A 14,688-nucleotide genomic window follows, 5' to 3' on the forward strand; every position below is an offset into this window, starting at 1 on the left:
GAAAACGTGTCACCGGATCATATCAGTCCTATGGATGAGGATTGTCCCCTCATGTTGGACAATTTCTAAATGAATGTGATGTGTACTTCAGTGTGACATACTGTATATATTATTTTTTCTTCACGCTGCATTTTTCGGCTGATGCAACTTATAGTCCGGAGTGACTTATAGTCTGGATAATATGGCAGTACTATTACTATAACATTTTTTAAATCAATATAGTCTGTGCATGCAGGACTGCAAGTAGTTGGGATTCCAAGTATTGCATTTTGTTGAACTTTCAAGAGGTGAGTGCAATGCACCTGAATATCATCTATATGGACCTTTCTGGGATGGACAAGCCTGATTCTCCTGCTGACCTTTCAATGTGATCTATTGATTTCTAAAAGAAGCATTGACCTCAAAAAATACACGTACACAATTGTGCAGAATCTTTCAACTTTTATGTGTAAGTTCACTTTCAGTATATGCGTAGTGCGCAACTTTGTTGAACAATCTGGGATCAGGTGGCATAGATACTAAAGAAAAAGATTGTGATGTATTATTGGGTTAAATAGAGGACTCTGAGCCAGCTGAGTTGGATTTTGATGAGCAAACTACCCAGCAAGTAAGGCCATAGTTATGGCGTTTTTGTCCTTTTTTATCTCTAGCAGCATTAATGATAGCTTAATTACAATTAACTAGCTCAGTTTCATGATGGATTCTTGTGCTATAACAAGTCAGACGTCACTAGTGATTACAGTCTGCTAGAATTAGGGTGGAATAACATATGATTAACACTTAATTTAAATGCACTCATTGAGCATTAATGGGCAAATACACAAGCATCCAATAAATAATGTCTTGCAAGCATCAGTCAAATTAAAAATCACATTTTTCCATTTGTGTGTAGAGAAACAGTTTTCTTCCATTATCCATCTCACCTGACTTGTTGCAGTAAAATAAAAATATTCTGGGAATCTGTTAGTACTCTTATTATTTTTCACCTGAGTATGAAAAGTGAAACATAAGCAGAACAGTACAGCCAAACTAGTACTGTTCTAATACCAGTACAAAACATGGTTTTCTTCTTGTCACAGATTCTTCCACCTAAACTGTGCAAGTCTACACCTGTTTGATGTGTCATATTTCCATTTTTGATTTGTTTTAAATGGGAAATTGGCACACACAAATTTCATAATGTAATGTGTGCCAATTGTCCCAAATCATGTCAATTGTCTCAATTTAAGTGTGTGACAGATGTTTGAACGTATGTCCCAATGTCCCAAAATGCAGGTGCCAAGTGTCTGAAAGTGGGCGCCAATTGTCCCATATTGAGAGTGTGTCAATGGTCTGAAGTTCTGTACCAAATATCTGCAAAGTCTCCTAGTATTAGTTTTAGGTACTTCGGAGAATTGGGACACATTTGTCATTCCCGATTCTAAAAATCCCAGACTTTGCTGATTTTGTCACAGGGTCACCATAGGTCAACAAAACATGGGGCTATGCAAGGTCCCAAAGGCTGGTTGACTTATAAAAATGTTGTAAGTACTGCAGGGTACTTACAACGTTTTGTAAGTATCACCACAAAACATTCATCCAACAAATATCCTGAACTTCTGCAACCTATAATTAAGCCACAGCTGATTTTTAAAGTTGGCAGAAATGTGTGTGCTGGAAGTCCGGTAAATAGAATTAGACAACTAAATCTGTCGTAGTGAAGAGAGAACTGATTCAAAAGGCAAAGGTCTTGAGTTACTGGCCTATCCTATGCTGAACTATGGAGACAAACTTTGGCCAAAAGAACAAGATTGCGAATACAAGCGGATAAAATGAGTTCCTGGGCTCTCCATAAGATAGGTTAAAGTTTTTTGTCATCTGGGTGTGAGTCAGTGTAGAGCTGCTGCTTCTCTACATTGAGAGGAGCCAGTAGAGGTTAGCTTTGGCATCTGGTTAGGAACGCCTCCCTGGTGAGGTATTCAGGAGACCCAGAGGAAGACACAGGACACACTGGAGGGACTATGTTTCCTGACTGGCAGGGAACACCTTGGGATTCCCCCAGAGGAGCTGGGAGAAGTCTGGGCCTCTCTGCTTAGTCTGCTGCCCCCATGACTCCACGCCAGGCAAATGATAGATGGATGGGTGGATGGATGGACATATGTAGCTATGTCTACCCCTAACCTTTAAACATTTTTTCAGCTCATCACTGACCTGTCTGCAGTGTTCCTTGGTCTTAATGTTGCTGGTTGTTCACTAATATTCTCTAACAAACCCCATAAGCAGCTAGATTTACTTACTAAAATGTTCATTTTCACACTTATTTGATTTATGTTGTTGGTCTATCACATAAAACACCAATACAGTACACTTAAATACAGTTTGTGGTTTTAAAAACGTGAAAACCATAGTGCTGCTCTCATATGTTATTGCTTGCTTTTGGGTTTATTAGATCAACTCAGAAACGGTTTCAGTTAAAAACACATTTTTCCTCTTTGTCTTTTTTCTTGTACAGCTTTGATGCCTCCTCTTGACAACTTGACCACCCACGCCTCACCAAAGAAAGAGGGGTGGTAGTGGGGCAGCCCTCCCGTGACTCTGGGCTTGACAGACTTCAGGGCCTCTGGAAGCCACCCTCCATGGCTCCGAACCATCTGTAGTCCCAGACCTCTTCCATGTGCACAGCCCTTAAAACAGCCTGCCTCCATTTTTCCATTTCTACATATCAGGAGTTTGAACGGGATGTGGAGTGAGAAGGTTTTTTTTTTCTTTTTCTGTTTTTGATGAGAATGCTAATGATGATTTGGAAGACTCATGAGGCCTGCCATGGTTAAATGGATCAGCGAGGATATCTCTCAGTGCCAGCTGCGGTTTCACTAACTCCTGGAGAGAGCAGAGGGAGGTTGGATGGGGATTGGAGAGGAGATTGAGGACATTGCACTTTTTGTGCTGCTATCCTCTGTTTACAAAAGTAGATCATGATTGGGGAAGCACAGAAAACTTTCAATTCTTTGTTATTTAAGTCAATTCTTTTCCCACACTCTTTGCTCTTTCCCACCCCCCCCTGCTTTCTCTGTCCTCTACCTAATCTTTGACGATTTATTATCTTCAACATGTGTAATGAGACTGCTATAATCTAATGTTCTAAATCTCAGTCTCCGAATCCAGACGATCACATGGCCGCCATCATTCCTAGTAAAAACATCACCACTCTGGCTATTTCAAGTAAATGTAAAAAAACATTTTTTTTCTCAAAGATAACCTTGCAAAAAATCAACAAAAAAAAAACAACTCTTCCTGTGTCTTAAACCAAGATGGTCAACATTACTAGCTGCTGACAGATGTTCTAGTTCTACAAAATGCAATGATCAGGTGTAATTTTTCTTTTTTGTATTATCTTATGTTCCCTTAAAGCGCCTATATTGAAGCTGGGTGGAAGGTGATATGTTGTCCATATTGTTTTTTTTGTTTGTTTTTTTTTTTACAAGGAAGTGACGTCCAAGTAAAAAGTAGATTATTGGATTAGTTTTCTATATATCTCTATATACAAATATATTATGATTATTATTTTTGACTTACTTGTATTAGAACTATAATATGAAAATGCGTATGGTATAATAAATAATAAACAGCAGTGTTTATCTAAAAGTGCATCGTGTGCTTGTGTTTTTCTATCACAGCAATGCTGTTTTTTAGCAGATGGACTTGAAGTAAGCATGACCAGCTACGGTTCCGGTATATTTGGGGTTTCCAGGTTAGATTGTTAGACACAGTAGTGGACATCCAATATTGTTTATCCCTGTGACAGATTTAGATGCAATTTTTATTTTACCAAGATGTTTTTTAGAAGTTATATTAATGTTTTAAATTGGCCCAGTCAGAGTCCTGACTTGAATTTGACAGACAATCTATGAAAGAAGCTAAAGTTTATTGTGATGGCTAGGAGGCCTTCCAACCTCAAATACTTGGAGCACATTACCCAAAATAAATCAACAAAATAACTGAAGCAACGTGCAAAATCTTAGCAAGCAGTTATAAAGAATCAGTTTTCCATTGGTCATTTGGAAGAATATTAATATGTGTTGGGGGCACAGAGCAAAAGAATGAAACAATATTTCATTGTTTATTACATTAAGTGAGCTAAAGAGATGCTTGCAGCTTTGGAGCTGCAGGTTGCAGAGCCCCAATCTAGCAGATGAAAACTGTGAAGCTAAAAGTGTAATAGTTTAATTTTTAATTCACTGTTAAAGTAGAAATGGGGAATAAAATTTGTCCAAGAGATCAATAACCTACAGTTTCTGTGCCAATACATGTCATCGTAAGAAACTGAATTACTTTTACCTCTTCAGTTCAGGGACCATAACAGGGGGCAGGACAAGTCCTACAGAAGACCCTGTCCACACCCACCCATACCTATCAGAAACAAACTTCCTGTTTGCATGAAAATCGCATAAAGTCTAACATTGCATGATGTATATATAGTGATTTTGGGCCAATAGCTGTATATCTGAATTATGACGAGGGCTTTGTTGCAGGATATATTATCTGACTTCCATGACTGGGTCTACAGGCCAACACAGCTTAGGTTGAATTTAAATGTCAACGTAACATCCACATGAGTGGTAGGACCCAAGATTTTCCCAGCAGAAAAGAAGACCTCTCTTTAAAATTGTTTTTATTTTTACTGAATTTATTGCCAGTGATCCACAGAATAACCCTCAAACTGCTCCCCAAGAGGTAAAAATATAGCGCCTCACTGCTCTGGGCAGCTGTTCACTTTCCTCAGACTTCATCTAAATATCCCCATGCTCGAAGTTTGTTTGACACATCAAGGTGATAAAACTGTGTGTAGGGATTTTTTTATTGGTCCCAGAAAAAAAAAAAAAAACTGTTTAATGAGGTGCTGAGCTGTGCTGGTGCTTAAGTTACACATCTCCACTCTGCTGTGACATGTTGGACCCTTGTGGATGCCCTGCTGAGCTGACTAGGAGGCCTGTAGTGACTGTTGGCATAGAGTCATTTGCTTACTGAAAACTGGCTGGTGTGTTCATGGCTGTGTAGTTGCAGCCTGAATGGTGCACAGATCAACCTTAACACATGTTTAGAATCTGTCAAATTTTCTACCAGCTTATGTATTTTTATTGTTGTCCTCTGAGTGAGTTTATTTTTGCAAACTGTGTATTATTACTTTTGTGCGATTATTTGTGCATAAATGAGGGAAGGTGAACGGGAAACGCTTGGAAATAAGTGAACACGACATGCACAGTCATTTAGGTGGTGTGTGCATTTCACCCAGTGATACAGCAGTAGGAGATGCAGGACACGCCTCTCCCTGTTTGCCCAGGAAGACAGAGTGTGAGTGGTTATATTGATTTGTGTACATCTGAGCATGCTGTGCTACTCCATGAAGTAACGCTGCATCTTTGCGTGTTTGTTTATGTGTGTATGGGTGAAAGCATGCAGCACCCGGAGCTGCTCTGCTGCAATGCAGCACATTTTTGCCCATCCCGAGGTCGCCACCGTCCTCCTCCACGGCACTCGTCCAAGGTCGCAGGAGGTCAATCCTCCCCATCTGCATACCCAGAAGCTGCGAGGCTAAATCTGCAAACACCAAATCTGTCAGCTGGTAAAGCAAAGAGACGTCGGCGAGGGCCACAGCGGAGCATAACCGTACTGCAGCTGCATGATAACAGTAATCCACCAGCCAGCAGACATGACATTCAGCTGGTCTACTGGCATAACCAGCTGATCAACACAAGATCGAGCACAACATTCTCAATAAATAAATGTCATGATTATTTCGAGTGGAACTTTGAAATTTTGTTTATTCTGTATCTTAGTGGATTCATGTCCTGGAGTTATTCACTTCATGTGCATTTTGTTGTTTTAGTTTTCCCCTCTAATCCCAAGATTTCCTGTTTGTGTTTATTCTTTGTCCCCAGCCAAATTCCCCCAGTTTTCAGTGTTTTGATTCAGCAGCTACTCGCACCTTGGTCATTTACCCACTCCTTGCTCCCCCAATCACCTTCTCCACTACTGATCTGCCTTCTTTCTCCTCAGTTGGTGCTGGGACCTCTTGTGATCACTCCCAATTCCCAGATGGTTCGTCTCCTCTTGTGGTTCTTTTCTTGACTTGAATAACTCGCCTCACATGTGCATCCTTTCTGCTTGCAACCATGACACCAAAGAATAGAACCAAAGTCTGATTTGGTGTCATTTTTGTAGAAAAGCTGTTGAGCTTTTTACAATCCATATGTTGATAAGCCGTGCATAGCTGGAGGCATTTTGAGCAAGACATCATGACCAATAACATCCTAATCCCATTACAGCCATGACGTGCAAAGAGAGTAGAAGTAAAAATTATTATTTTTATTTATGTCTTTAAAAATTCTACATAAACAAAAATAGTAATTCGCTGACTGAAAAAGCACAAATGGGTTGACATGTTCACACAGCCGACATATCAAACAAATTGCACTGTTTGGTTGCGCACAAACAGCTCAAGACTAACTAAAACATTAAACCCTTACATTTTCTCACAGTCAAAGTACTTTGTAAGTTTCTACTTTTCCTGCTGCCACAGGTAAACTGAAACAATAATCCTTTTATTCTGCGGAGGAAAAGCTGCAGTTAGAGCACGCAAAGAGCTTTGAGCAGTCATAAAGAGCAACACTAATTTGAATAAGTGCATGCATGTGTAAGATCCCGAGGCAATTTGTTAATTTTGTTTCACATTACTGTTGACTCATGAAGTTACTAAGTTCTTGGTAACTTCATGTTACGGAAAGAACAAAGGCAAAAAAAAGAGAGAGAAAAGAAATAAAATGTCTGTGCTGTCTGGGAAAATGGCATCAGGAACATTTGCTTCCTCACAAAGTCTAAATTCCTGCTGGATGGAGGTCAGCCAGATAATATGTAGCAATCAGTTCAATGCATATATATCTTACACTCTGGTGACTAGACCACAAAACAACTGGAGTTAATTACATCTTCTAATTAGTTCACACTAAAGCTAATGGCCAAGAGAGATAACAGATCTGTCATTAGCACTGTGCACATTTCTTATCTGGAAAAGAAGATATATGAAACTCATCTGAAACTGACTTGAAGTGCTAAATCTTCTGAAGCAGACGAGATCTACAGTGGAAATGTTCAGTTCTTGTAATGTAACAAGAACAGGAGTGCATTTAAAACTGCAGTATGTAACTCTGATTAAAAAAATTATTTAATAAGAGCTGAGGGTTATAGGCTAAACTCTCACCCCAGCTTTGGGTGATGCTTGGTGATGCTTTCCTGCCTACATTGCAGGTTCAGTCCTTCCATGTATGGGCAAATCACTTATGCCTCACCTGTCCGTGGGGATCAGATTGATGACGCCTCCCATTAGATTCACACTGATGTGTCTCCAGTTTGCTTTAAGTCTTCTGTGTTTGACTTTTGGTTCTGGATGTTGGACTTGTTTTAGAAAGCTTCACTTTTGCAGCAGCTTTGTTCTTCATGCCTAACTTTCTTTATTTGGGTCCTCGCACTCTTTATGATAAACAAGATTTATTATTATCCAACATTCAGCTTGAATCTGCGATGGACTGGCAACCTGTTCAGGGCGTGCCCCACCTCTAGGCACCAGCTCCCCTCACGACCCGGCACGGATGGATGGATGGATGGATGGATGGATGGATGGATGGACGGACAGAGTTAACGATGAATATTATTCTAACACATTCTCACAACTTTAGTGCAGATGAATTGTAATCCATCATAGCACTGAGAGAACATATTCTTGAAAAATATATATATAAAACTTGCGTTTTTATCATCATATCAAAACTTCCCACTTCACTAGTAATACCTTTATTTATTTACCCACATATTCTAACAATCATATTTGCTGTCAGACAGCGTGCCTGCAGCCTTCTTTTCGCAGACGGCTTTGGCTATTTTTAAAGAAAGAATAATGTGAGTCTTCAAAAGAGCAGGAGGGACAAAGTCATCATAAATATCCCCAAGGAGTCATCTCATCCTTTATTTCAAGCCCCGCAGCTAAACTAATATAGTGAAACGGCCCAAGGTGGCCTTTTGTTTCTCACTTTATCTTCTAGGTGTGTGTTAGTCTGTAGATCCAGGCCCATGAGCATAGTATTGTGCTTGATTATTACAGAAAAAAAGGTAAAATATGTCACACACCAAACTAGCGATGCAGTGCTTCAAAATGACTAATATATGCATCATTAAAGGTCTCCGCTGTCTCAGTTTGCAATTAATAAAGACAAGAAGAATACGTAAATTAAGCAGGATCTTAAAGCTTGCAAACATCTGAAAACATCAAGCTTCAGCTGGAAAGCCACTGTTCTCATAGTTTTGGGTGAAATGACGATAACTGTGTCAGTTCTGAAGCTTGTTTCTGGCATCATCACAGTTGAGACTTTGTTGTATTGATTTGATCTCTGACAGAGATAAGTTGAATGACAGAATGGTGTTCGTTAAAAAAATCCTATCTGCCTCCCTCATGTGCTTTCAGCACACTATCTGATGGATGAAAAGCAACAAGCCGTCAACCAAAGCCACGCGAGCTTCCTTCGCCATAACATTCGTCGCTGCATCAGGTGCTGTTTGGGCGCCGCACGCATGGCGTGCCCTCCAGCCGGGCAGCGATTTCACATCCTCTTCCTTCAGTTGCTGAGTCCAGCTGAGGCTCCAGTGAGCTTCATGAAGATTTTCTTTTTTATATACAAGCGAGCATGATTTCTGTTCTACCTCGGTTGTTTCCACAGATGGACATGACAGGTAGAGTGGACATCAAATAGGTACAAGTGGAGTGAGTGTTTCTGCATCGGTCTTTGAAGGAGCATTTGAGGCCAGATCCTGTATTCTGTGAAATGTGTTGATGCATGAAAAAAAAAAAAAAACTTTGTCCAACTGGTTTTAGCAGATGGATCATTGTACCACTAAACTAAATGAAGTAAGCACTTCACTATTTTTCCTGAAATAGTTTGATGTTTCGTTCTATGTTTTATGTCCATAAAGCCTAACACTGATCTCCCTATAAAACAAAATAATAGCCATTTTACTACTTTTATATTAAGCAGCTGCCAGTTGAGATGTTAAAGTGGTGGGAGAAAAATAAACTGAAAAAGGATTATGTGATATGAGGCTGTAACTAGAAAGTTTAATGTTCCCTTTAGATTCATTAATTTAACTTCAATCCATATCAGGTCATTAAAATAGCACCGTTACACAACAAAACAAAACCCTTACACAACATCCTTCCAAGTCTTATTCCATCTGATTCATTCAAATTAAAATGAAAGCAAATATAATTTGCTGATATACACTGTGCCAGCAGTCTATCTATAATATATAATCCAGCTCTTGAGGTAATAGAAGAATGAGTAAAAGGTATATGTAATTTGAATGCTGGCTGTATTAAATATTCTAATGGTAAAATAAAAGAATTAATTGTTATATTCTGCCATGTTTTTATTGTTTACTGTGATATGGAGAGACTTCTGTCTCTATGATAGATGTCTATGATCACTATGTAGCGACTGTAAACTTAAACTGAGCTGTTTTATACTTTCAGATGTTTGATTGAATGTTGTGGCAACAACAAGCCAGTTTGATTTCTTCACTGCAAGATAAAGCAGCTGTCATGTTCTGTGTTTTTCTGTGTATTTATTTAGAGTTTCCCGTGTCTCTGTGTCTTCGTGTTGTCCTGTCCTCCCTTTGATTACTCCCAGGTGTTTCTCATTCCCTGATTACCCCCTGTGTATTTAGTGTCACCTGTGTGTCTGTGTCTTTGTCGGGTCCTCGTCTAATGTGCGCTCAGTCCTTCATGTGTCCAGTCGAAACCAGCTGCTACCGGCGTTGAGCCCTGGCTTCCGCTCAGTCGTGCTGCCTGGTTGTGTGGACTTTTTTTGGACTTCATTATTAAAAACCATTTTCTCTCATCTACCTGGGTCAGATGCAAATACTAGTGATGGTGAGATGAAGCCTCATGAGGCATTGAACCACTTGAGCCAACTCGTTCGAGAAAGGGTTCATTTCTTGAGGCTTCATGTGCACACGAAACCACCTACTGGCCAGGTGTATAATCACAGCCAGCTGTATCTTAACACGTGTGATGCATTGAATTTTTGTCTATTATGGCTCTTGGGAATGACTTCACAAAAGGTGTAGGACGAAATCATTTGTCTACATAAATTATGTATACACATATGTGTATAATAAAATATTGTTTGAATGTATTCTCTGTGTGTAATTATTCCCAAAATAGTAGTGTCATGTGATATGGCATGTTGTGTAATAATGTTTTTCTGTGACTCTAGAAAAATGGCATGGGCTTAATCAGGCAGAGGACAGTGAAAGTGCCTGTGGAACTAGGGAGGGGGTAGTGAATAGGCTAATGCTTGTGTAACTTGGATGATTTCATGCATTTTTATTAAGAAACAATTTCTCCACAGTTTTTGGTTTCAAACGATTTCTCTTTTTTGACACTACATGGATGAGGTGTTATTATTGTACCCCAACTCCTTGGAGCACAATAAACACCTCACCTTTTACAGAAAATAAGAAACTGTGAAAAATACAGTTCCTCATAAGCAAACCTAATGCATCTGCAAATGTTCAGTTCACCTTACCTTGTTAGGGCTTATCAAATCGAAATGTTCCCACATAGGGGAAATCCTCCTCTTTCTCGCCGGCTCCATCCTACTCCTATCCTGTCCTCGCGCTCCTAAATCTCCTATCTATCTATCTCTCTCTCCTAAACTCTCCAAACACCAAACTAACTGTCTCAAACTAAATAACCACTATCCAAACTCTGCTATCCAAACTATCAAAACTCTATCCACTCTCTCAACTGACCGCAACTCGCCTACAACAACCCACATTTTGAATGGAGCCTGTGGGGTTTCTAAAGCTGTCAAACCCCGCGCCATACTCCGAGCCACTTCCCGAAGCAGTCACGTGGTACAGCGAAGCTTCGGACGTCATCGTTTTCGGCTCCTCCCCTAAATGAAGCAAGCTTCGATACGCGCTTTATGGAAACGCCCCCTCCATTACTCGACACACGCCTCGAAGCCTCGGCACATCACGTAACATCACTAGCGAATACATTGTTTTCTTTTTGTTAATTGTTAATAAAAAATGCAAACCATGTGTCGTTTTCCTTCCGCTTCACAATTACGCAATCACTATTATTTTTCATTGGTTTATCACAACAAATGCCAATAAAATACAAAATGTCATTATTTTTAATACACAGAACTGTATGTGGACATTAATTTTCATAACATACTTGCAACGTGCAGGAACCAGTAAAACCCAGTTGCTCCATTTGATGATCAATATAACGATAACTGTCCGCCACCCTCAAACCGTCTTACTATGAAATAGATGTTGGAATAGCAAAACTCCCTCCCAGATGATTTTACTCATGTGATTAAGGGTGATCACAAGATTATAATACTGAAACATTTAAAGAAAATATCTAAAAAAAAATCCACTATAGAAGTTGCACTGGGTAACAGCTTGTTATGAGAAAGTTTGCAGTCCAGTCTCGAATTCTCTCTCCTGTCTCTACGGGTTACTCGTGGGTCTCTCTGTGGCTTCAAATCTTTCTTCTTCTGCCTGCTTCTACCACTGTCACTGCGAATCAGCTCCAAGTTTACGCAACTACCTCACTTCACAGCCAAGAAATAAAGAACGGACAATGCAGAAACAATGTCAGCAATTCAAAAGTGCGGCAAAACTCTGTTCTGACTAGATGACATGAGATGAAAGAATAGGAGCTGCAGAGAAATAGTGTCCCAAAGCAATACACATTTCGACTGCTTTAACCTCTTTTGTGAAAAATCTTCCCAATATCTGAACGTCAGGTGCAGATTAGGCTGAGAGACAAAATGCAATTAACATCTTTTGTGCATAAAAATTCTCACTGGCAGTAGTTAATGTGATTACATCACAAAAAGTTATTGAAAATTTAGCAGTTTTCACACAAATCATGCTGCTTGAAAGCTGCACCTTTCAAGCTTCCCTTCGCTTGCACTAAGGTTGCAAGAAGGGTAGGCCCCTGATGGCATAATTACCCACTTCCTTCAGCAAATCACATGCTAATTAGCCACAGATTGCATCTGTAAATAAGCTGAAAAAAGAAATCAGATTGCCGTAATGAGTCCTCATGCATCCATCAGTCAGCACACCTGTCTGTTAGCATGAAAGACCAAGATGCATTATGTTTTATAATACTCAGTTGGATTGAGTATTTTATCACAAAAGACAAAGTCTCTTATTTTCTTACTGTTTATCCCAGTTAGCTCACATTGGTCATACATTTAAGAGGATGACACTTGTTCATTTGAAAAATACACAAAATATATCAAAGGCAAAGATTTAGCAGGCAGAGGAGCCTTTGATCACAAGACAATTTGCCAAATCAGTAAGCAATTCCTCAGTTAGATTTTATTTTACAAATACTTATTTTACAAATACTTGTACTTATCATTTGGTTCAGCCTAAGAAGCCCAGCCAATCAGAGCAATGAAATCTTCAACATGACCACTGTACTCATCAGATGTGAGAAGTCCTGATCGTGACTTGTTTACTCTGACATAACTGGGTAAAAACAGTTTGCTTATGCAACAAAAGTGAACTCTTTTTCACTTTTAATGACTAAACTGGCAACGTTTTGCTGCCAATTTAGTCATTGTCCAAAACATTATAAAAAGTACATTTTTCTAAGGGTTGATGACACCAGTTGTAGGTGGAATCCAACTGCAAACGGCAGGAAACCCAAAGTATAACATAAACAAATTTAGCCCTTTGTCAGACTTCACACAACTCACACTTCTGTTTTTAAAGCATTATGATTATGTTACATAATTATGACCATGTAAGAGGAATCCATCCTTGTCATGTAACAGAGGAAAAGGATGGACTATAAATCCTTGTAGAATACAAATGCTAAGACATTCCTATCCTACACCCTCATACTGTAGCACACACTGTTTCATCATCATCATCTAAATCAGAATGCTGCAAAAGTTTTTGAAAGTGGAATCTTTTCCTGGCTTGATGAGTATGGAAGCTTTGAAGGGGAATCTATATCTGGAGCACCAGCGTGAGTCCTTGTCATTCAACATGTCCTTAATACACATTCGACCCCTCGTGCTGAGGCAGGACACGGAACTGGACTCTAGTCTTGGATAGAAGAAAACAAATTTGAAAAGGTGTGTTTTGCAGCGTTGGCTGCTGAAGTGGATTGTTTGATACAAAATAACAGAGCTGTGGTTTTTGAAAATATGTCTAAATGCCACTGTAGTCAAGATGCCATATTTCCTTCACATATGCGCTACTGCTACAGAGTCAATACAAATGTCGCTGAAATGTCACAGCATTGATTCAATTTTAACTTTTCTCAAGCTCATGCTTCAGTCTGTTCAGATGAGGATATACCTGAGCCTGGAGTCGTGCAAACTGTCATGTTATCAATTCAGCTAATGGCTATTTGACCTTTGGGGTAATTTTACACCCTTCACCCCAGGAGACATGCTCTGTACAGAACAGGGGTGCAAATACTAAACAAATGTATCATGTTTTGACATAAAACTCTTTAAAAATATATGACAAAATGTGAAACAGTGTAACTGCAGGTTTTTGACTCTTCTGCACAACTTTCTCATGTTTTACTTTCTTGTTTTCTAGATTCATTCATCAGAAGTTTGGACCTAAGTAGTTCACAACTGATCTGCATTGTTTTCCATTCAAATTGGCTGCAAGACTGAGTTTTAAACGGCCACAACTAAACAGTGGCATTGCCTCCAGACCCCCGTGTTCCCGCTAACCATGACACATGTTTAATAAAATATCTTCTTTTATTCATGCTTGCAGTTCGTTCGTTTCATTTGATTCTTATTGCTCCGAATGCTAAGCTTTTACACACTTTGGGTACTCACGTATGCACTGAAACGAAAATAAATTCATTTAGATTATGTAAAAAAAAAAAAGATAAATAAATAAGTGTACTGTTCATTCTCTGACATGGAAAAACTGCCAAGTCACTGAAGTGGAAGCAAAATACATCTTTTGCATTCCATTTTGTGCTGCAAAAGTTTTGATCTGGTTGATGCTGGGAGGAAACTCTGCCTGGGCTAAAACGGTGCGGATGGTGTGAAACAGCGGATGACGTGCGAGGAGCTTTGGGACAAGAATCAGAGAGCCGGAGACGAGCTGGAGCAGCCGTCCTGCTGCCCAGCAGGCTTCGGCCTCATTAGATTCAGCAGCAGTTTGGGATTTTTTTTTTTTTTTTTTTTTTTCAGTTTTGTGTGCGTGCGTGTGTGGGGGTGAGTAAGTGAGTGTTTCACTGCACTAGCAAGGAGGCCCACTGGGCAGGAGCAGATGCTCCATCCTCATGCTGAACCCTCCTCTCCCTCCGGCAGTGTGCGTTATCTCTCTCTCTGAGTCAGGCGTTTGCCTGTTTCCTCTTTTGCTCTATCTCTACCAATTGCCCCTTCAGATTTTTCATTCTGATAAATACATAAGCTGTGCGAGAGTGCAATAACAATGTCAGCATATTAAGAAGGTGCGCAAGAAAAACTACCTTCTCACACCAACTTGATATATGTTTTATCTCTACACCTCTGAGATGCAATTTTTCTTCCCTTCCGAATGTCTGACTGTGGCTCACGGATCAACTTCAAGCTGAGATAAACCCCG

At 39.7% G+C, this 14,688-nt stretch overlaps 1 protein-coding gene across 3 annotated transcripts in view; it reads left to right on the top strand.

Moving 5' to 3' along the window:
* The window catches only part of ccdc85al (coiled-coil domain containing 85A, like), a 38,379-nt gene extending 34,752 nt beyond the window's left edge, over window positions 1–3,627 (top strand). For all 3 annotated transcript variants that reach the window (XM_032564186.1, XM_032564187.1, XM_032564185.1), the window contains one exon: window positions 2,492–3,627. In XM_032564186.1, the coding sequence (XP_032420077.1) occupies window positions 2,492–2,497 (6 nt within the window). In that variant the 3' untranslated portion in view covers window positions 2,498–3,627. The remainder of the gene's footprint in view (window positions 1–2,491) is intronic.
* Window positions 3,628–14,688: the final 11,061 nt, after the last annotated feature.

Source organism: Xiphophorus hellerii, chromosome 5 (assembly GCF_003331165.1).
Source record: "Xiphophorus hellerii strain 12219 chromosome 5, Xiphophorus_hellerii-4.1, whole genome shotgun sequence".
NCBI lineage: Eukaryota > Metazoa > Chordata > Actinopteri > Cyprinodontiformes > Poeciliidae > Xiphophorus > Xiphophorus hellerii.